At 38.4% G+C, this 25,199-nt stretch overlaps 1 protein-coding gene across 2 annotated transcripts in view; it reads right to left on the reverse strand.

Annotated features, from left to right (window-relative positions):
* TEX11 (testis expressed 11) overlaps positions 1–25,199 on the reverse strand; it is a 380,181-nt gene that overhangs the window by 194,131 nt on the left and 160,851 nt on the right. For both annotated transcript variants that reach the window (XM_003820153.4, XM_055106718.1), the window contains 2 exons: positions 17,753–17,807; positions 14,299–14,394 (listed from right to left, as the gene is read on the reverse strand). In XM_003820153.4, the coding sequence (XP_003820201.2) occupies positions 14,299–14,394; positions 17,753–17,807 (151 nt within the window). The remainder of the gene's footprint in view (positions 1–14,298; positions 14,395–17,752; positions 17,808–25,199) is intronic.

Below are 25,199 nucleotides of genomic sequence, written 5' to 3' on the forward strand. Positions count from 1 at the left end.
ACACTTCCAGAAGTCATGAAGATTGCCTGCTAAATCCATCAGCTTTCTCCCTACTATCAAAATCCTAGTCTTCTCTGTAACTTTTCTCACTGTTATTTCTCATTCTTCATAGCTTTGTTTGTTTGTTTATTTATTTATTTATGATGGAGTCTCACTCTATCGCCCAGGCTGGAGTGTAGTGGCACAATCTCGGCTCACTGCAACCTCCGTCTCCCAGGTTCAAGCAATTCTCCTGCCTCAGCCTCCCGAGTAGCTGGGATTACAGGTGCACTCTACCACATCTGGCTCATTTTTGTATTTTTAGTAGAGACGAGGTTTCACCATGTTGGCCAGACTGTTCTCGAACTCCTGACCTCAAGTGATCCACCTGCCTCAGCCTCCCAAAGTGCAAGGATTACAGGCATGAGCCACCAGGCCTGGCTGCTTTTTTTTTTCATTATTTGAGACAGAGTCTCACTCTGTCTCCCAGGCTGGAGTGCAGTGGTACAAACACGGCTCACTGCAGCCTCCACTTCCTGGGCTCAAGCAATCCTCCTGTCTCAGCCTCCCAATGTGCTGGGATTATAGGCATGAACTACCATGCCCGGCTCCCTTCCTTAGATTTTTGTTTGCTGATTTTTTTCTTTTCACCAGTTACTGAGAAACAGGCTCCAGGTACAACAAACATACAAGATAAGTATTGTGAATCTTGTTTTGCAGGGCCAGATAAAGTTAAGTAACTTACCCATGGTCACACAACTGGTAAGTAGTAGAGCTGAAATTTGAATTCAGATCTCTCTGACTCTAAAGGACATAATCTTTCCATTACAATATGCTGCCTCCCTTGAAGCTCTGTCTATCATGGCAGGCATTACTACACTATCTGGATATTTTGCAAGCTCTAAAGATAATGTATTCATTTCTAGTGTGAAGTGTATCATACACATACACACATACACACACATGAGTATATAAACATATGTATATGCAATGTATATGTATAGTTTACAGAATAATAATAAAACAAACACCGGTGTCCTCACTACCAAGGTTAAGAAACAGATTATTGCCACATAAAAAGCCTCAAATGTATCCTTACCCATAGGCATCCTCCTCACCTCACAGAGGTAAACACCATCCTGAATTTTGTGCAGTAATTCCCTTGCTTTTCTTTATATATACACAATATACAGTTGCTATGGACCGAATGTTTGTGTCTTTCTAAAATTCATATATGGAATATCTAATCCCCAATGTGATGGTATTTTGAGGTGGGGGATTTGGGAGGTAATTTGGTCATGAGGGCTGAGCCCTCATGAATGGGATAAGTGCCCTTATAAGAAAAGACATGAGAGAGATGAGAGATGATCTCTCTCTCTCTCTCTCTTTCTCTGCCAAATGAAGATATAGAAAGAAGGTGGCCATCTTCAAACCAAGACAAAGGCCCTCACCAGGAACCAAAAAGGCTGGTATTTTGATCTTAGACATCTCAGTCCCTAGAAGTGTGAGACATAAAGTTCTGTTGCTTAAGCCACCCAGTTTATACTATTTAGTTATAACAGCTCAAGCTAGCCAACACAATTATTTAGTTTTGCCTACATTTGAACTTCACTTAAACAGAATCATAATGTATCTAAGTTCTTCTGTGATTCCTTTCATTCAAATCATGTTTTTTCAGATTCATCCATGTAGATATGTGAAACTTATTTGTTTTCATTACTATATAGCATGGCTGTCAAAGGGAGGTCCCTGAATCAGCACCATCTGGGAACTTGTAAGAAATGCAAGCCATGGGTTGGAGCCAAGATGGCTGAATAGGAACAGCTCCAGTCTACAGCTCCCAGTGTGAGCAACGCAGAAGACGGGTGATTTCTGCATTTCCAACTGAGGTACTGGGTGCATCTCACTGGGGAGTGTTGGATAGTGAGTGCAGGACAGTGGGTGCAGTGCACTGAGCATGAACCGAAGCAGAGCGAGGCATGGCTTCACCCGGGAAGTGCAAGGGGTCAGGGAATTCCCTTTCCTAGTCAAAGAAAGGAGTGACAGATGGCACCTGGAAAATTGGGTCACTCCCACCATAATACTGCGCACTTCCAACGGTCTTAGCAAATAGCACACCAGGAGATTATATCCTGCGACTGGCTTGGAGGGTCCTACGCCCACAGAGCCTCGCTCATTGCTAGCACAGCAGCCTGAGATCAAACTGCAAGGCAGCAGCGAGGCTGGGGGAGGGGCGCCCGCCATTGCCGAGGCTTGAGTAGGTAAACAAAGAGGCTGGGAAGCTCGAACTGGGTGGAGCCCACTGCAGCTCAAGAAGGCCTGCCTGCCTCTGTAGACTCCACCTCTGGGGGCAGGGCATAGCCAAACAAAAGGCAGCAAAAACTTCTGCAGACTTAACTGTCCCTGTCTGACAGCTTTGAAGACAGTAGTGGTTCTCCCAGCACGCAGCTTGAGATCTGAGAATGGACAGACTGCCTCCTGAAGTGGGTCCCTGACCCCCGAGTAGCCTAACTGGGAGGCACCCCCCAGGAGGGGCAGACTGACACCTCACACGGCCGGGTACTCCTCTGAGACAAAACTTCCAGAGGAACGATCAAGCAGCAACATTTGCTGTTCACCAATATCCACTGTTCTGCAGCCTCCGCTCTGATACCCAGGCAAACAGGGTCTGGAGTGGACCTCTGGCAAACTCCAATGCACCTGCAGCTGAGAATCCTGACTGTTAGAAGGAAAACTAACAAACAGAAAGGACATCCACACCAAAACCCCATCTGTTTGTCACCATCATCAAAGACCAAAGGTAGATAAAACCACAAAGATGGGGAAAAAACAGAGCAGAAAAACTGGAAATTCTAAAAATCAGATTGCCTCTCCTCTTCCAAAGGAGTGCAGCTCCTCACCAGCAACGGAACAAAGCTGGATGGAGAATGACTTTGACGAGTTGAGAGAAGGCTTCAGACGATTAAACTACGCCAAGCTAAAGGAGGAAGTTCGAACCCATGGCAAAGAAGTTAAAAACCTTGAAAAAAAATTAGACGAATGGCTAACTAAAATAACCAATGCAGAGAAGTCCTTAAAGGACCTGATGGAGCTGAAAACCACAGCACAAGAACTACGTGATGAATGCACAAGCTTCAGTAGCCGATTCAATCAACTGGAAAAAAGGGTATCAGTGATGGAAGATCAAATGAATGAAATGAAGCGAGAAGAGAAGTTTAGAGAAAAAAGAATAAAAAGAAACGAAAAAAGCCTCCAAGAAATATGGGACTATGTGAAAAGACCAAATCTACGTCTGATTGGTGTACCTGAAAGTGACAGGGAGAATGGAACCAAGTTGCAAAACACTCTGCAGGATACTATCCAGGAGAACTTCCCCAATCTAGCAAGGCAGGCCAGCATTCAGATTCAGGAAATACAGAGAACGCCACAAAGATAGGTCTTGAGAAGAGCAACTCCAAGACACATAATTGTCAGATTCACCAAAGTTGAAATGAAGGAAAAAATGTTATGGGCAGCCAGACAGAAAGGTCGGGTTACCCACAAGGGGAAGTCCATCAGACTAACAGCTGATCTCTCGGCAGAAACTCTATAAGTCAGAAGAGAGTGGGGGCCAATATTCAACATTCTTAAAGAAAAGAATTTTCAACCCAAATTTCACGTCCAGCCAAACTAAGCTTCATAAGTGAAGGAGAAATAAAATCCTTTACAGATAAGCAAATGCTGAGAGATTCTGTCACCACCAGGCCTGCCCTAAAAGAGCTCCTGAAGGAAGCACTAAACATGGAAAGGAACAACCGGTACAAGCCACTGCAAAAACACGCCAAATTGTAAAGACCATCAAGGCTGAACTGCATCAACTAACGGGCAAAATAACCAGCTAACATCACAATGACAGGATCAAATTCACACATAACAGCATTAACCTTACATGTTAATGCGCTAAATGCTCCAATTAAAAGACACAGACTGGCAAATTGGATAAAGAGTCAAGACCCATCAGTGTGCTGTATTCAGGAAACCTATCTCACGTGCAGAGACACACATAGGCTCAAAATAAAGGGATGGAGGAAGATCTACCAAGCAAATGGAAAACAAACAAAGGCAGGGGTTGCAATCTTACTCTCTGATAATACAGACTTTAAACCAACAAAGATCAAAAGAGACAAAGAAGGCCATTACATAATGGTAAAAGGATCAGTTCAACAAGAAGAGCTAACTATCCTAAATATATATGCACCCAATACAGGAGCACCCAGATTCATAAAGCAAGTCCTGAGTGACCTACAAAGAGACTTAGACTCCCACACAATAATAATGGGAGACTTTAACACCCCACTGTCAACATTAGACAGATCAACACGACAGAAAGTTAACAAGGATATCCAGGAACTGAACTCAGCTCTGCACCAAGCGGACCTAATAGACATCCACAGAACTCTCCCTCCCAAATCAACAGAATATACATTCTTTTCAGCACCACACCACACCTATTCCAAAATTGACCACATAGTTGGAAGTAAAGCACTCCTCAGCAAATGTAAAAGAACAGAAATTATAACAAACTGTCTCTCAGACCACAGTGCAATCAAACTAGAACTCAGGATTAAGAAACTCACTCAAAACCGCTCAACTACATGGAAACTGAACAACCTGCTCCTGAATGACTACTGGGTACATAACAAAATAAAGACAGAAATAAAGACGTTCTCTGAAACCAATGAGAACAAAGACGCAACATACCAGAATCTCTGGGACACATTCAATGCAGTGTGTAGAGGGAAATTTATAGCACTAAATGCCCACAAGAGAAAGCAGGAAAGATCTAAAATTGACACCCTAGCATCACAATTAAAAGAATTACAGAAGCAAGAGCAAACACATGCAAAAGCTAACAGAAGGCAAGAAATAACTAAGATCAGAGCAGAACTGAAGGAAATAGAGACACAAAAAAGCCTTCAAAAACTCAATGAATCCAGGAGCTGGTTTTTTGAAAAGATCAACAAAATTGATAGACTGCTAGCAAGACTAATGAAGAAGAAAAGAGAGAAGAATCAAATAGACGCAATAAAAAATGATAAAGGGGATATCACCACTGATCCCACAGAAATGCAAACTACCATCAGAGAATACTATAAACACCTCTACGCAAATAAACTAGAAAATCTAGAAGAAATGGACAAATTCCTCGATACATACACCCTCCCAAGACTAAACCAGGAAGAAGTTGAACCTCTGAATAGACGAATAACAGGCTCTGCAATTGAGGCAATAATCAATAGCTTACCAACCAAAAAAAGTCCAGGACCAGATGGATTCACAGCCGAATTCTACCAGAGGTACAAGGAGGAGCTGGTACCATTCCTTCTGAAACTATTCCAATCAATAGAAAAAGAGGGAATCCTCCCTAACTCATTTTATGAGGCCAGCATCATCCTGATACCAAAGCCTGACAGAGACACAACAAAAAAAGAGAATTTTAGACCAATATCCCTGATGAACATTGATGCAAAAAACCTCAATAAAATACTGGCAAATTGAATTCAGCAGCACATCAAAAAGCTTATCCACCATGATCAAGTGGACTTCATTCCTGGGATGCGAGGTTGGTTCAACATGTGCAAATCAATAAATGTAATCCAGCATATAAACAGAACCAATGACAAAAACCACATGATTATCTCAATAGATGCAGAAAAGGCCTTTGACAAAATTCAACAACCCTTCATGCTAAAAACTCTCAATAAATTAGGTATTGATGGGATGTATCTCAAAATAATAAGAGCTATCTATGACAAACCCACAGCCAATATCATACTGAATGGGCAAAATCTGGAAGCATTCCCTTTGAAAACTGGCACAAGACAGGGATGCCCTCTCTCACCACTCCTATTCAACATAGTGTTGGAAGTTCTGGCCAGGGCAATCAGGCAGAAGGAAATAAAGGGAAAGAGGAAGTCAAATTGTCCCTGTTTGCAGATGACATGATTGTATATCTAGAAAACCCCATCGTCTCAGCCCAAAATCTCCTTAAGCTGATAAGCAACTTCAGCAAAGTCTCAGGACACAAAATCAATGAGCAAAAATCACAAGCATTCTTATACACCAATAACAGTCAAACAGAGAGCCAAATCATGAGTGAACTCCCATTCACAGTTGCTTCAAAGAGAATAAAATACCTAGGAATCCAACTTACAAGAGACGTGAAGGACCTCTTCAAGAAGAAGTACAAACCACTGCTCAATGAAATAAAAGAGGATACAAACAAATGGAAGAACTTTCCATGCTCATGGGTAGGAAGAATCAATATCATGAAAATGGCCATACTGTCCAAGGTAATTTATAGATTCAATGCCATCCCCATCAAGCTACCAATGACTTTCTTCACAGAATTGGAAAAAACTACTTTAAAGTTCCTATGGAACCTAAATAGGGCCTGCATTGCTAAGACAATCCTACGCCAAAAGAACAAAGCTGGAAGCATCACGCTACCTGACTTCAAACTATACTACAAGGCTACAGTAACCAAAACAGCATAGTACTGGTACCAAAACAGAAATACAGACAAATGGAACAGAACAGAGCCCTCAGAAATAATGCCACACATCTACAACTATCTGATCTTTGACAAATCTGACAAAAACAAGCAATGGGGAAAGGATTCCCAGTTTAATAAATGGTGCTGGGAAAACTGGCTAGCCATATGTAGAAAGCTGAAACTGGATCCCTTCCTTACACTTTATACTAAAATTAATTGAAGATGGATTAAAGACTTAAATGTTAGACCTAAAACCATAAAAACCCTAGAAGAAAACTTAGGCAATACCATTCAGGACATAGGCATGAGCAAGGACTTCATGTCTAAAACACCAAAAGCAATGGCAACAAAAGCCAAAATTGACAAATGGGATCTAATTAAACTAAAGAGCTTCTGCACAGCAAAAGAAACTATCATCAGAGTGAACAGGCGACCTACAAAATGGGAGAAAATTTTTGCAATCTACTCATCTGACAAAGGGCTAATATCCAGAATCTACGATGAACTGCAACAAATTTACAGGAAGAAAACAAACAACCCCATCAACAAGTTGGTGAAGGATATGAACAGACACTTCTCAAAAGAAGACATTTATGCAGCCAAAAAAACACATGAAAAAATGCTCATCATCATTGGCCATCAGAGAAATGCAAATCAAAACCACAGTGAGATACCATCTCACACCAGTTAGAATGGCGATCATTAAAAAGCCAGGAAACAACAGGTGCTGGTGAGGATGTGAAAAAATAGGAACACTTTTACACTACTGGTCGGACTGTAAACTAGTTCAACCATTGTGGAAGTCAGTGTGGCGATTCCTCAGGGATCGAGAACTAGAAATACCATTTGACCCAGCCATCCCATTACTGGGTATATACCCAAAGGACTATAAATCATGCTGCTATAAAGACACACGCACACATATGTTTATTGCGGCACTATTCACAATAGGAAAGACTTGGAACCAACCCAAATGTCCAACAATGATAGACTGGATTAAGAAAATGTGGCACATACACACCATGGAATACTATGCAGCCATAAAAAAGGATGAGTTCATGTCCTTTGTGGGGACATGGATGAAGCTGGAAACCATCATTCTCAGCAAACTATCGCAAGGACAAAAAACCAAACACCGCATGTTCTCACTCATAGGTGGGAATTGAACAATGAGAACACATGGACACAGGAAGGGGAACATCACAACCGGGGCCTGTTGTGGGTTGGGGGGAGTGGGGAGGGATAGCATTAGGAGATATACCTAATGTTAAATGATGAGTTAATGGGTGTAGCACACCAACATGGCACAAGTATACATATGTAACATACCTGCACGTCGTGCACATGTACCCTAAAACTTAAAGTATAATTTAAAAAAAAAGAAAAAAAAAGAAATGCAAGCCCCATCCAAAACCTACTAAATGAGAAACTCTGGGAGTATTGCCTAGCCAATTGTATGTGCATGTGTGGGGGAAAATGTGTAAAATAATTATTATTGATTTGCATTATGGAAAGTTTCCAATTCAACATAAATTCTATTATCTGTTTAGTAAGGTAACAAATGAGCAAACTGTGTTTAACAGACACTCTAGGTAATACTTACACAAGCTAAATTTTAAGAACAACTGTTGTATAGTACTCTGTTTTATGAATAATTCACACTTTATTTGCACATTCTACTTTGGACATTTAAGCTGTTTCCAACGCAATTGCTATTATGAACAATCCTGGAATCAGCATTCTGTATACCTCTCCTTGTATACAAATGCTAGCGCTTCTCTAAAGTATATACCTAGGAGTGAAGTTGCTGGGTGGTCCAGTATGATCAAATTTTATTTTATCAAGTAACTTCAAACTGTTTTTTAACGTGGTTGTACAATTCTCAAAAAACTAGGAATGAAGGGAGCTTCCTCAACCTGACAAAGGGCATCTATACTAAACCCACAGCTAACACCATACTTAATGGCAAAATACTGAAATCTCTCTAAGATTAGGGAAAGATACTGCTCTTGCCAATTCTATTTAACATAGTAATGAATGTTCTTGCTAGAAAAATTAGAAAAGAAAAAGAGACAAAAGGCACGCAGGTTGGAAAGCAAGAAGTAAAACTATCTTTATTTACAAAAAATATGATTTTTTTTTTTTTTGAGACGGAGTTTTGCTCTTGTTGCCCAGGCTGGAGTGCAATGGCACAATCTTGGCTCACTGCAACCTCTCCCTTCTGGATTCAAGTGATTCTCCTGCCTCAGCTTCCCAAATAGCTGGGATTACAGGAGTGCACCACCATGTCTGGTTAATTTTGTATTTTTAGTAGAGATGGGGTTTCACCATGTTGGCCGGGTTGGTCTCGAACTCCTGACCTCAAGTGATCCACCCACCTCAGCCTCCCAAAGTACTGGGATTACAGGTGTGAGCCACAGCGTCCGGCCAGAAAATATGATCTTGTATACAGAAAATCCTAAGGAATCCATTAAAAAACTATTAAAGCTAAAAGAACAAGTACAGGAAGATTGTAGGATATAATATCAGTATTTTTTCAATTAATGGCATTTCTATATACTAGCAATGAACAATCCAAAAGTCAAGAAAATAATTCCATTTATAAAAGCATAAAGAAGCAATAAATTTAACAAAAGAAGGACAAAACTTATTTATTGAAACCTACAAAACAATGAATAAATGTTCCTGGATTTGAAAACTTAATATTGTTAAGATAGCAATAATTCCCAAATTGATCTGCAGATTCAACAAAATTCCTCCCAAATTCCCAGCTGTCTTCTTTGCAGAAATCAACAAGCTGATTCCAAAATATGAAAATGCAAGAGATTCAGAAGAGCCAAAACAATTCTGAAATAAAAGCAAGTCGGAGGGCCATACCAGTGGATGTAAAGTGGTTTCTCATTGTGCTTCTAATTTGCATTCCCTGATAACTAATGATATTGAGTATCTTTTTGTGTACTTATTGGCTACTGGTACGTATTATTTGGAGAATGTCTATTGAGCTCCTTTGCCTCCTTAGCCCATTTTCAATTGGGTTGTTTGTCTTCTTATTGAATAGTAAGAGTTCTTTTTTATATTATGGTTAATAGACAACAGATATATGATTTGCAAATATGTTCTCCCATTCTGTTGGGAGGATCCTATGGATTGTGTCTTCATTTTCTTGATGATTTCCTTTGAAGCAAAAAAAATTAATTTTAATGAGACTTAATTTTACCTAATTGTTCTTTTTTGCTTGTGCTTTTGGTGTAGTATCTAAGCACCTATGCCTTTTATATTTATTTCATTGCACTAATACATTTTCAAAGGTAATTTTGTGAAACAACATAGGCATACCAAATTTTAATTTCTCCTTTAAAAATTTACTATCAGATTCAGTTCCAGCAGATATGAAGCAAGACAACTAAGCCTATACCTTCTACTAATTACAACTAAGAACTCTGAACAAGATATAAAAAGCAACAACCTGAGGACTCTTAAAAGTAAACAAAAACAAAGATTGTAGTGAGGCAACAAAACTTGGAGAAGTGAACCATATGGAGGTGGTAAGTTTCCTGAGTTTTTTTCTTTTATCTAATGGCATAGGAAGTTTGTCTTCTAGCTAAGCTCTGAGTGAGGCAAAAAAAAAAAAAAAAAAAAAAAGTTTGTGTAGATAAGTTTTTTGGTTTAGAGAATTTTTTAATGGGCTCTGCCTTCATGTAGATACAGAGTTCAAATTTACATTACTCATGTGGTCCAAAAACCTCCAACCTGAGAAAGTAAAATAAAAGTAACCAAAAGAGTGGTAACTCTTTTACATCTGGCTGATGCCAATAAAAAGTTTCTCTGCAGGGCCGTGCTCTCAATCCAGGTTGAATAGGATTCTAAAAACTTAACACTCACTGAACATAAATTAACATATCCATAATTACAAAACAAAGAAGGAAATATTTCATACTAAGCAAGAGTCAGGAGTTCACATGAACAGCGGGATCAAATCGTTTCCAAATAACTTGCCTGTTTCCCATAATAAAGTTCAATAAGATTTATAGTATTACAAAAATATCCAGCAGCCAACGATGTAAAATAGTTGGCACCCAGTGAAAGACAGAGCAGGCAAAAACAATCAATAATGGGGAGACAATAGATGGAAACTAATCTAGAAGTGACATAGATATTAGAATTATCAAAGAAAGACATTAAAAGAGTAAGTATAACTGTATTTCGTATGCTCAAAAATTTAACTAGAGACTTGGAAGATATAAAAATAAACCAAATCAAACTTCTAGAGATAAAAACTACAAAGTCTGAAATGAAAAATATATGGGATGAGATTAACAGATGATTAGACATTGCAGAAGAAAGATTAATGAACTTAAAAGTAATAGCAATACAAAACAGTCCAAAATGAAACAAAAATAACAAATTATGTTTTAAGTGAAAAGAGTATAAGCAAACTATGGCACAACTTCAGGCAGCCTAATACATGGTTAATTAGAGTACTTGGGGGAAAGCAGAAAAAAAATTTGAAGAAATACTGGAACTTTTCAAACATAATGAAAATTATGCTCCTAGACATCCAAAAAATCACAAAGAGCCCCAAGCACGAGAAACATAAATAAAATTACTTAAAAGCATAACATCAAGTTGCTCAAAACCAATGATAAAAAATCCAAAACTTATTCAGAAAAGAAGACACGCTATGTAAAAAAGAACAAACATAAGATTGGCACCATATTTCTCAACAGAAACAACAGAATGAGAATACAGTGGAATGAAATATTTAAAATACCCCCCCCCCAAAAAAAGCTGTCTGGTTTAAATTCTATACCTGGAAAAAATATCATTCAAAAAACAAAGGTGAACCTAACACTCATAATGATGTCTATTATTAAAAAATAGAAGATAACAAGTGCTGCTGAAGACGTGAAGAAATTGCAACCCTTGTGCACTATAGATGGGAATTTAAAATGATACAGTTGCTAAGAAAAATATTATGGCTGATATGCAGAAAACAGAAACTGGACCCCTTCCTTACACTTTATACAAAAATTAACTCAAAATGGATTAAAGACTTAAATGTAAAACCAAAACAATAAAAACCCTAGAAGAAAACTTAGGCAATACCATTCAGGACATAGGCATAGGCAAAGACTTCATGACTAAAACACCAAAAGCAATTCTAACAAAAGCCAAAATTGACAAATGGGATCTAATTAAACTAAAGAGCTTCTGCACGGCAAAAGAAATTATCTTCAGAGTGAACAGGCAATCTACAGAATGGGAGAAAATTTTTACAATCTACCCATCTAACAAAAGTTTAATATCCAGAATCTACAAGGAACTTAAACAAATTTATAAGAAAAAAACAAACAACCCCATCAAAAAGTGGGCAAAGGATATAAACAGACACTTCTCAAAAGAAGACATTTATGCGGCCAACAAACATGAAAAAAAGCTCATCATCACTGGTCATTAAAGAAATGCAAATCAAAACCACAATGAGATACCATCTCACGACAATTAAAATGACAATTATTAAAAAGTCAGGAAACAACAGATGCTGGTAAGGTTGTGGAGAAATAGGAACGCTCTTACACTTTTGGTGGTAGTGTAAATTAGTTCAACCATTGTAAAAGACAGTGTGGTGATTCCTCAAGGATCTAGAACCAGAAATACCATTTGTCCCAGCAATCCCATTACTGGGTATATACCCAAAGGATTATAAGTCATTCTGCTGTAAAGACACAGGTACACGTATATTTATTGCAGCACTATTTACAATAGCAAGGACTTGGAACCAACCCAAATACCCATCCATGATAGACTGGATAAAGATAATGTGGCACATATACAGCATGGAATACTATGCAGCCATAAAAAAGAATGAGTTCATGTCCTTTGCAGGGACATGGATGAAGCTGGAAACCATCATTCTCAGCAAACTAACACAGGAACAGAAAACCAAATACCGCATGTTCTCACTCATAAGTGGGAGTAGAACAATGAGAACACATGGACACAGGGAGGGGAACATCCACACACTAGGGCCTGTTAGGGGGTGGGAGGCACGGGGAGGGAGAGGATTAGGACAAATACCTAATGCAGGCAAGGGCTTAAAACCTAGGTGATGGGTTGATAGGTGCAGCAAACCACCATGGCACATGTATACCTATGTAACAAACCTGCACATTCTGCACATGTACCCTAGAACTTAAAGTAAAATTTAAAAAAAGAAAATATTCCTGTCTATAAATATTTCTACATTAATTTTTTAATTTTAATGTTGAACAAGTTTTTCAGCATTAAATAACCCCATCCACATGACATAAATTTCAGGAAAATATAGTTCAAGTAAATGCTCTGTTTGAGAAATTTAACATTCTGGTTGATCGAGCTATTCATTTTCATGCTTCCACTCTGTTGAAAAAAACCTTTCTAAAGTGTATCAGTATATTTAATTGCCTTATTAAGTAAAACACATTGATCCTAATTGAATCTCTCTTATTTTATTTTATTTATTTATTTATTTATTTTTTGAGACGGAGACTTGCTCTGTCACCAGGCTGGAATGCAGTGGTGCGATCTCGGCTCACTGCAACCTCTGCCTCCTGGGTTCAAGCGATTCTCCTGCCTCAGCCTCCCGAGTAGCTGGGACTGCAGGCACACGCCACCACACCTGGCTAACTTTTGTATTTTTAGTAAAGATGGGGTTTCACCATGTTGACCAGGATGGTTTCGATCTCTTGACCTTGTGATCTGCCTGCCTCAGCCTCCCAAAGTGCTGGGATTACAGGCATGAGCCACCGCACCCAGCCTGAATCTATTTTTAAAGGGTCACCAGCCTTTCAGTGTTCCTTGTCCAGGAGTGTAGATATATACACATTTTGTTTTGTTTGTTTTAGAGATGGGGTCTTGCTATTATGTTGCCCAGGCTGAAGTGCAGTGACTATTCATAGGTGCAATCATAGTGCACTGCAGCCTTGAACTCCTGGCCTCAAGCAAATCTCCCACATTGGCCTCCTGAGCAACTGGGAATACAGGCATGTGTCACCACGCCCGCTTTGTATTCATGTTTTTAGGTATGTGTGAACATGAGCTGAAAGTCAACCACTGGAGTTGTTTTTAAAATTAAATCCCATTATTCTGCCTATTTTATCATTTACTTCTTCATCCTAAAAACTCACAGTAGAGAGATCCCTGTTTCACAGAAAAGAAAATTTTCTCAAAAATCTCTGGTGTTCAAAGAAGTATATTTGTTTTAGTCTGTTCATGCTGCTATAACAAAATACCATAAACTAGATACTTTACAAACAACAGATATTGATTTCTCACAGTTCTGAAGGCTGGGAACTCCAACATCAAGGTGCTCGCAGATTCGGTGTCTGGTGAGGGCCTGCTTACTCAAAGATAGTGCCTTCTCATGTCCTCACATGATAAAAGGGGTGAACAAACTCCTGTGGACCTCTTTTATAAGGGCAGTAATACCATTCAAGAGGGGTTTGCCCAATGACTTTATCATCTCCCAAAGTCCCCACCTCTTTTATTTTTACGTCCATTCTACACCAAAAAGTCCCCACCTCTTAATATCATCACTTTGGGGGTTAAGATTTCAACATAGGAATTTGCGGGGACACAAACATTCAGATTATAGCAATATTTTATTTTTCCTTTCTGTGCTATAGAAGAGATTATAACAATCTGTGAGAGTAAATGCTGAAGCAAATGTCTAAACTGGATTTCAAAATGTGATCAAGACTTCAAAAAATACATTAAGTTAGTATTCAAAAATACAAGCCCCATACCTTGTTTGCTAGGTTTACAGCATTGAGAGCCTTATCATAATATTTGGTGCCATCCCAATCCAAATAATTCGTGGCTAATAGCCGTAGAACTTTAGCCTGTAAGAAAAAAAAAAAAGAAAAAAAGCACATATCTGATGGTTAAACTTCAATACAACAGCTGACTAGCACTCCCACAGTGACAGGCATCTTCTCAAACATAAGTCATCTTTATGAAATAGCATTTCCTTAAGCGACCACAGTCTTGGAATATGTCTCATCATTATGCTACCCATATAAAATATTGTCTAAGAATGTTACAGTAATGGCTATATTCCTGGCTTATTTAAATTTAATATAATTATGTTAATATAATTATTTTCTTAACAGTATTTAACGTATTTTATCATCCCCCCTTTTAAAATAAGGAAACTGAGGCAGAGCAATATTTCATTTAATCAGCTTACCACCACATTATTATCGTGGAACAACTCTAAGAATTTATAAGCTCCCCCAAATGACTTTTATGGAGTAAATATGGCATTTCTGAGAAATACTGTAGCTATTTCATAATAGTGAAAGTGTCAAATCATCCAAAAGACGTAACAAAATGAACGAATCTCACAATGTATGTTTTAAAAAAGCCAGACATAAAACAGGACAACTGTATGATTCCATTTATACAAAGCTCAAAAACAGTCAAAAATAATCTAGAGTAGTAAAAGTCAGAATGGTGTTTTTTTGTTCTTGGAAGTAGAGGTGGGTATTAACTAGAATGGGGCCAAGGGAACTTTTGGGGGTGTTGGGAAGTTTTTGTATCTTGATCTGTATGGTGTAATATACAAGACTACTATATATTAAAACTCATCAAGCTGTACACTTGAGACTTGTGAAGTTTACTGTATATAAATTACACCTCAAATAAATGACTGCTGGCATGAAATAAAAAATTACTGCATAGTATTACCTCACTAAACTTACAATATGGAATATGAATATTCCATTTAATCAAGCTTGTATCCTATCTTCCATCCTTATTTCCTTCTTAGACATCTCCCATCTAGATCCCTTGCCTGGAGTCATTTTCTTCCTCCCTTTTAACTGTGTGGACCCCAACAAGACCTGTCTCCTACCAAAAGGCTCCTACAACTACTCTAGCTAATCTTGATAATCTCCTTTTCTACATGCACTTCTGCATACTTCAGGTCAGTACCACAAAGTTTATCATTATCTTCCCAAATTGTTTCACTTCTAGTAGTGTTTTTTAAATTCTATTTTTTTTCATTGAAGTATAAAAGACATACAGAAAAGTATAAAAATCTCAAGAGCTCTATGCTCTTATGAATTCTAGGCTCTACGAATTTTCCCAAAGTAAACACATGTATGTTAACAACAAAAAAGTTAAGAAACAGAACATTAACAGCAACAAGCCCACTCATGCTTCTTTTCAGACCCTGTTTCAAATAGGGGTAACCAATTCCCTGATGTCCAACACCATATATTCATTTTGACTGTTCTTGGCATTTACATTTATGGAATCATACAGTAAGTACTACTTTGTATCTTGCTTCATTTATTCAATATTATAGGTGAGAACATCCATATCGTTGCAATTATTATAGTTAATTGAGTCTCACTGTTATATAATAAGTGACAATGTCACTATATATAAATATAAATATTATATATTTATATATAAATAATTTATTTTTAATTGTGGTAAAATACACATAACATAAAATTGACCATCTTAAACTTTTTTTAAAATCTTAGGCCAGGTGCAGTGGCTCATGCCTGTAATCCTAGAACCTTGGGAGGCCAAGGTGGGAGGATCACTTGAGGCCAGGTGTTTGAGACCAGCCCAGGCAACAAAGTGAGACCCCCGTCTCTATAAAAAATTAAAAATTGGCCAGATGTGGTGGAGTGTACCTGTAGTCCCAGCTACTCAGTAGGCTGAGAAGGGAGGACTGCTTGAGCCCAGGAGTTTGAAGGTTACAGTGAGCTGATCACACCACTGCCCTCCAGCCTGGGTGACAAGACCCTGTCTCAAAAAAAAATTTTTTTTGGAGATGGAGTCTTACTATGTTGCCCAGATGGAATGCAGTGGCTATTCACAGGCATGATCACAGCTCATTGCAGCCTCAAACTCCTGGTTTCATGCAATCCTCCTGGCTTAGCCTCCTGAGTAGCTGGGACTACAGGTACACACCACTGCACCCGGCTCCATGACCATCTTAAACATTTTTAAGTGTACAGTTCAGTAGTATTAAGTATATTCACACTCTTGTGCAATCATTACCAGCATCCATCTCGAGAACTCTCTTACCTTGCAAAACTGAAACTCTATACCCATTAAACAATAGTTCCCAATTCTCCCCTCTCCCTACCCCCTAAAACCACCATTTTACTTTCTGTCTCTATGAATTTGACTACTCTACGTACCTCACGTAAGTGGAACCATACATTATCTGTCTTTTTGTGACTGGCTTGTTTCACTCAGCATAGTTTCCTCACAGTTAACCCATGTTGTAGCATGTGTCAGATTTCTTTCTTTATTAAGCCAGGATAATATTTCATTGTAGTCACTTGTACTAGTTTTATCCTTTAATCATAAGTTCCTTAAGGGCAGAAGCTACATTTTATGCTTCTCTTTTATTCCCCATATATTACAGTGGTAAATACATTAAAAAGGTATCCAGTTACATTTTGATTAATATGCTGTAATAGTAGGAATCAAATGGATATTCAAAAAATTCCATTTTGCTATAGAATGTAGTAATTTTACATCACATTTATTTACACAATCACATTTTGCTTGATTACATATTAAGATTAATTTCCATATCCAAGCACGTTCTGTCTGGGCAGTTGGGGAAAAATCTGCAACTTCAAAATATGCAATAAGAAAAGTTAAAACTAGGCCAGGCACGGTAGCTCACTCCTGTAATCCCAGCACTTTGAGAGGCCAAGGTGGGCAAATCACCTGAGGTCAGGAGTTCCAGACCAGCCTGGCCAACATGGCAGAACCCCGTCTCTGCTAAAAACACAAAAATTATCCAGGTGTGGTGGCTCATGCCTGTAGTCCTAGCTACTTGGGAGGCTGAGGCTCCAGAATCGCTTGAACCTGGGAGGCAGAGGTTGCAGTGATCCCACCACTGCATTCCAGCCTGGGCAACAGAGCGAGATTCTATCTCAAAACACACACACACACACGCACACACACACAGAGAAAAGAAAGTTAAAATTTACATACCCAAACATTGTTCAAAGCACTCTACATATATTAATTCATGGGTACATGCCTATGAGTTAGATTATATTATTATATAAATATACAAAAACAAATACACTGAGATGTTAAATGTTGTGCCCAATAGCTAATCTACTCATAAATGGGGAGTACGCTATTATAATTTTATAACAATAAAATAAAGCAGGTTATTCAACCTATTTCTACAATATTTAACATGATCCTTACCAGCATTTCTGGCCCAGTAGATTTCTTATCCATCTTCCCAATATCATAGCTTTGGCTATCATTAAAAAGGAAAAAAATATATATATATATAAACATATATCCATTTCAAATTATATATAATTTTCAAGATTATATATTACTAAGAAGACATGGTATAAGCATACTTTATTCCAACTTTTCTGTTTTGCACTACAACAGATTATTATCCATATGATATAATGATATAAAGCAATACTTTCTAACTGTAGAAAACAATTTCCTTAGGAGATACCCAATAAATCAACACTACAATTATATTGATGCCTTTTTCCATTTGGCTATATATATAGCATTGAATATATATAATATATACTGCACTAAATAGGTATAATTTAATATACTGCCTTAAATATATATAACTTAATATGCTACATTAAATATATATAATTTACTGCATTAAATTATTATAATACATACTGCATTAAAATACTTTACAAGTGTATACAAGCTCTTAGTTGTCCATTTAAAGTTGAAGGAATATAAATATATATTTATTTATTAATGATTTACTTAGTTATTTTCGAGATGGAGTCTCATTCTGTCACCCAGGCTGGAGTGCAGTAGCACGATCTTGACTCATTGCAACCTCCATCTCCCAAGTTCAAGCGATTCTCCTGCCTCAGCCTCCCAAGTAGCTAGGATTACAGGAACTCATCACCATGCGTGGCTAATTTTTTTTTTTTTGTATTTTTAGTAGAGATAGGGTTTCACCATGTTGGCCAGGTTGGTCTCGAACTCCGGAGCTCAAGTGATCCACCAGCCTCAGCCTCCCAAAGTGTTGGGCCCGACCCCGAATAAGTATAAATATATATTTAAAATAAAACAAATACAGTTGTTTTCACAGAAACAAACGCTTTAGCAATATTCATTAAGTCTCACACCACCCTTCTGAAGCACTATTAGCTCCATTTTGCGGCTGACTAAACCAATATAGAAATAAAATTATTTCTGATATTTCCTAGATTGGTACCGAAAATGAGGGTGAGGGGTTGGGGAGCAGAGAAATTTGATTTTCAGTTCTCTGCTTTAATTATCAAACCATATTATCTATGGGACATTCCAGTAACCACAAATAATATATTAATACTAGTTTCAAGGTTTCAAAACCTAATACCTACAAAGCAAATCAAAGATTATTCACCATAAAATTAGTATTCCAAGGGAGTATGTCAATAAAATGTTGGTGAACTGAACTAACTTGAAGACAATACTTTGAAATATTCCTTAAAAAAAAAAAAAAACTCTAGGCCAATGACAGTGGCTCACACCTGTAATTCCAGCACTTTGGGATCCTGAGGCGGTTGGATCACTTGAGGTCAGGAGTTTGAGACAAGCTTGGCCAACATGGTGAAACCCCGTCTCTACTAATAATACAAAAATTAGCCGGAGTGATGGCACATGCCTGTAATCTCAGCTACTTGGGAGACTGAGGCATGATTATCGCTTAAACCTAGGAGGTGGAGGTTGCAGTGAGCCAATACTGTGCCACTGCACTCCAGCCTGGGCGACAGAGTGAAACTGTGTCTCGAAATAAATAAATAAATATAAATAAACATAAACTATAAATGACCCAGAACTACCAAACTGAGTTTTCAGATTGCTAACAAAGATATAATGCTGGCTTAGTCATTGTAAGCCCTATTTCATAGAGGTCTCCTTTAGTACATTAACCTTATACTTCCAGTTTTTTAAATAACCAGTGAGGGGTGGAACTTCTGCAATGGTGATATAAGGAGCTCTTTAGACACTCTCCCCAGTGAAACAACCACTCATCTGGAAAATTCATTAAAACAACCACTTAGTCTCTGAAAATTGAAATTGTCCTAAGGGCACACAGAAAATGGGAAAACATTTATTCATGAAAATAAACTAAATCTCAGTATAACCAGTGAGAGTCTATGGCATTTGAACTATAAACTGCTCCCATCTATACTGGCTCCATGTGATGGAAGCTGCTCCAGATGGGTGCAGCCAAGAAGATAGGAATTCCCTCTCCCGCCAGCTCCTAAAATCCTAGGCTATGGTTTCACCTGCGGAGGAGCAGGCTGCCAGACTATCTTGCCATTCTCAGGCCTGTGTCATGGAAGTGTTCTGGGCAAGTACGATGGAGAGGACTGGCTTTTCTTTGCCCACTCAGCTCTCACTCTTAGGGTAAGGATTCTACCCCAAATGTGACAGGTCAAGAATACTGAGATCCTGATCATCTTTACTCCAGCTGGCTCATCAGGCAGAGGTTTCATGTCAAAAGGGCACACTAAGAAGACCAAGGGCTACCATACCGCCAGAATTTACTAATTTACTAATATGGTAGGGGTGCCATTTCAAGAGAAGCATGCCATGAGCCCAGCTCTAGTCGTGTGGCACAGAGGTTCTGACCAGAAGGAAAGAACAGAAGCAAAGAGGAAGAGCTCTGCATCTCTTCCTGAGGGGAATGATGTATTTAAAACAGAGCATGGAGAAGATCATGTCTAAGGACACTGCTGAAAACAATGGAGCAATTAAGTGATAGTGAGCAATTAAGAGGGAGCTGGTAGCTCCATGATAATGGTAGCAATAAGGGAAACAGCAGACCAACCAGAAGGTTACCAGAGAACCAGGGAAACAGCCAAGAAGAAAACCTCTGGGGTCACACTTATCTCTAGGGGTCCAGAAGACTGTGCACATGTGCCATTCTGCACCCACTCATGCACAATCAGAGAAAGTGTTGGGGCAAACTGAAAAGCATTACCCAAGGCATAAACAGATCTATCAGCAAAGTACCTTGAGCCTCATTGGCTCAAGGGGCTTAAGCAGATCGTCTGACCAAACACCAACTGAAAGGTAAGCTAAGATCCAGGGAACCCAGCTTAAAAATCAAATCGACCTCATACTGAGGGATCTGGGAGACTGTGCATATGCTCAAGACTGCTTTCTTGGGTATGAGCAGATAAAGAATCTACAAGCTATTAGTCCCCAACTGAATTAGTCTCTCCCGGAACTATAAAAGCAGTCTCTAAACAAACATACATCCAGGAAAGGATGAAAAAATCTAACTGGCTAAGTGAGCTTCAGCACAACCTTTAGCCAGTAAGTGAACTATGTGGATGCAGGGGTGACTCCATAAGAAGTCATGAAAAGATAAAAACAAGGGGAAAAATTCTGAGCAGGAATATTAGAGGCCACACAGTGTGTGGAAAATAAATTCCACCAAATTAGTCCAGCCAAGTGACTGAACAAATAAATGACTAAACAAACAATAAAAACAATAAGCCCCAGAAAGAGGAGAAACAGTATCTAGACTTGCTACAATATATTTTCCAAAATGTCTAGTGTTTAACAAAACATTGTAAGACATACAATTAAAAAGTGTGACCTACACAGAAGAAAACAAGCAAAACAAACTTCCTTTGAGGAGGCCCCAATGTTGCACTTAATAGAAAAAGACTTCAAAGCAACTTTTATAATTACGTCCAAAGAATTTTTTTAAATCGTGTTTAAAAATTAAAGGAAGGTCTGATAACAATGACTCATCATATGGAGAATATGAGTGTATCAGTTAAGAGATAGAAATTATTTTTTTATATATTTTTTATTATACTTTAATTTCTAGGGTACATGTGCACAACCTGCAGGTTTGTTACAAATGTATACATGTACCATGTTGGTGTGCTGCACCCATTAACTCGTTATTTACATTAGGTATATCTCCTAATGCTTATTATTTTTTAAAAAAGAAACAAATGGAAATTCTGGAGTTGAAAAGTACAGTAACTGAAATGAAAAATTCAGCAGATTGGAGCAGGCAAAAGAAACAATAAACTAACCTGAAGAGCAATAGAAACGATACAAATCTGAGGAACAAACAGAAAAAAAAATGAAGAAAAATGAACATGGGCTCAGAAAAATGTAAGACACCATTAAGCACACCAACATATACACAATGGGAGTACCAGAAGAAAAGAAAGAAAAGGACAAATAAATATTCAAAGAAATGATGGTCTTAAAACTCTCTAAATTTGATGAAAAACAATAATCTACACATCCAAGAAGCTCAATGAAATTCAACAGGATAAGCATTAAAAAAGCTACATCCAGACACATGATGAGCGAAAATTATTGAACATCAAAGATGAAGAGAAAATCTTGAAAACAGTAAGAGAAAAATGACTCATCACATAAAGGGGAGTAACAATAAGATTAACAGCTGACACCCCTCAGAGTTCATGGAGTAAAGAAGGCAAAAAGGATGTATTCAAAAATCTGTGAAATTTGTTGCCATTGCTTTTGGTGTTTTAGACATGACGTCCTTGCCCATGCCTATGTCCTGAATGGTAATGCCTAGGTTTTCTTCTAGGGTTTTTATGGTTTTAGGTCGAACATTTAAGTCTTTAATCCATCTTGAATTGATTTTTGTATAAGGTGTAAGGAAGGGATCCAGTTTCAGCTTTCTACATATGGCTAGCCAGTTTTCCCAGCACCATTTATTAAATAGGGAATCCTTTCCCCATTGCTTGTTTTTGTCAGGTTTGTCAAAGATCAGATAGTTGTAGATATGCTGCGTTATCTCTGAGGGCTCTGTTCTGTTCCATAGATCTATATCTCTGTTTTGGTACCAGTACCATGCTGTTTTGGTTACTGTAGCCCTGTAGTATAGTTTGAAGTCAGGTAGTGTGATGCCTCCAGCTTTGTTCTTTTGGCTTAGGATTGACTTGGCAATGCGGGCTCTTTTTTGGTTCCATATGAACTTTAAAGTAGTTTTTTCCAATTCTGTCAAGAAAGGCATTGGTAGCTTGATGGGGATGGCATTGAATCTGTAAATTACCTTGGGCAGTATGGCCATTTTCATGATATTGATTCTTCCTACCCATGAGCATGGAATGTTCTTCCATTTGTTTGTATCCTCTTTTATTTCCTTGAGCAGTGGTTTGTAGTTCTCCTTGAAGAGGTCCTTCACATCCCTTGTAAGTTGGATTCCTAGGTATTTTATTCTCTTTGAAGCAATTTTGAATGGGAGTTCACTCATGATTTGGCTCTCTGTTTGTCTGTTGTTGGTGTATAAGAATGCTTGTGATTTTTGTACATTGATTTTGTATCCTGAGACTTTGCTGAAGTTGCTTATCAGCTTAAGGAGATTTTAGGCTGACACAATGGGGTTTTCTAGATATACAATCATGTCGTCTGCAAACAGGGACAATTTGATTTCCTCTTTTCCTAATTGAATACCTTTTATTTCCTTCTCCTGCCTAATTGCCCTGGCCAGAACTTCCAACACCATGTTGAATAGGAGTGGTGAGAGAGGGCATCCCTGTCTAGTGCCAGTTTTCAAAGGGAATGCTTCCAGTTTTTGCCCATTCAGTATGATATTGGCTGTGGGTTTGTCATAGATAGCTCTTATTATTTTGAAATATGTCCCATCAATACCTAATTTATTGAGAGTTTTTAGCATGAAGGGTTGTTGAATTTTGTCAAAGGCTTTTTCTGCGTCTATTGAGATAATCATGTGGTTTTTGTCTTTGGCTCTGTTTATATGCTGGATTACATTTATTGATTTGAGTATATTGAACCAGCCTTGCATCCCAGGGATGAAGCCCACTTGATCATGGTGGATAAGCTTTTTGATGTGCTGCTGGATTCGTTTTGCCAGTATTTTATCAAGGATTTTTGCATCAATGTTCATCAAGGATATGGGTCTAAAATTCTCTTTTTTTGTTGTGTCTCTGCCTGGCTTTGGTATCAAATGGGATCTAGTTAAACTAAAGAGCTTCTGCACAGCAAAAGAAACTACCATCAGAGTGAACAGGCAACCTACAAAATGGGAGAAAATTTTCGCAACCTACTCATCTGACAAAGGGCTAATATCCAGAATCTACAAAGAACTCAAGCAAATTTACAAGAAAAAAACAAACAACCCCATCAAAAAGTGGGCAAAGGACATGAACAGACACTTCTCAAAAGAAGACATTTATGCAGCCAAAAGATACGTGAAAAAATGCTCATCATCACTGGCCATCAGAGAAATGCAAATCAAAACCACAATGAGATACCATCTCACACCAGTTAGAATGGCAATCATTAAAAAGTCAGGAAACAACAGGTGCTGGAGAGGATGTGGAGAAATAGGAACACTTTTACACTGTTGGTAGGACTGTAAACTAGTTCAACCATTGTGGAAGTCAGTGTGGCGATTCCTCAGGGATCTAGAACTGGAAATACCATTTGACCCAGCCATCCCATTACTGGGTATATAGCCAAAGGACTATAAATCATGCTGCTATAAAGACACATGCATACGTATGTTTATTGTGGCACTATTCACAATAGGAAAGACTTGGAACCAACCCAAATGTCCAACAATGATAGACTGGATTAAGAAAATGTGGCACATATACACCATGGAATACTATGCAGTCATAAAAAATGATGAGTTCATGTCCTTTGTAGGGACATGGATGAAATTGGAAATCATCATTCTCAGTAAACTATCGCAAGAACAAAAAACCAAACACCGCATATTCTCACTCATAGGTGGGAATTGAACAATGAGATCACATGGACACAGGATGGGGAATATCACACTCTGGGGACTGCTGTGGGGTGGAGGTAGGGGGGAGGGATAGCATTGGGAGATATACCTAATGCTAGATGACGAGTTAGTGGGTGCAGTGCACCAGCATGGCACATGTATACATATGTAACTAACCTGCACAATGTGCACATGTACCCTAAAACTTAAAGTATAATAATAAAAAAAATATATATATATATATATATATATAAAAAAGTCAGGACACAACAGGTGCTGGAGAGGATGTGGAGAAATAGGAACACTTTTATACTGTTGGTGGGACTGTAAACTAGTTCAACCATTGTGGAAGACAGCGTGGCGATACCTCAAGGATCTAGAACTAGAAATACCATTTGATCTAGCCCTCCCATTACTGGGTATATACCCAAAGGATTATAAACCATGCTGCTATAAAAAGACACATGCACACCTATGTTTATTGCGGCACTATTCACAATAGCAAAGATATGGAACCAATCCAAATGTCCAACAATGATAGACTGGATTAAGAAAATGTGGCACATATACACCATGGAATACTATGCAACCATAAAAAACGATGAGTTCATGTCCTTTGTAGGGACATGGATGAAGCTGGAAACCATCATTCTCAGCAAACTATCGCAAGGACAAAAAACCAAACACCACATGTTCTCACTGATAGGTGGGAATTGAACAATGAGAACACGTGGACACAGGAAGGGGAACATCACACACCGGGGCCTGTTGTGGGGTGGAGGGAGGGTGGAGGTATAGCATTAGGAGATATACGTAATGTTAAATGACGAGTTACTGTGTGCAGCACACCAACATGGCACATGTATACATATGTAACTAACCTGCATGCTGTGCACTTGTACCCTA

Source organism: Pan paniscus, chromosome X (assembly GCF_029289425.2).
Source record: "Pan paniscus chromosome X, NHGRI_mPanPan1-v2.0_pri, whole genome shotgun sequence".
In the NCBI taxonomy this organism is placed as follows: Eukaryota; Metazoa; Chordata; class Mammalia; order Primates; family Hominidae; genus Pan; species Pan paniscus.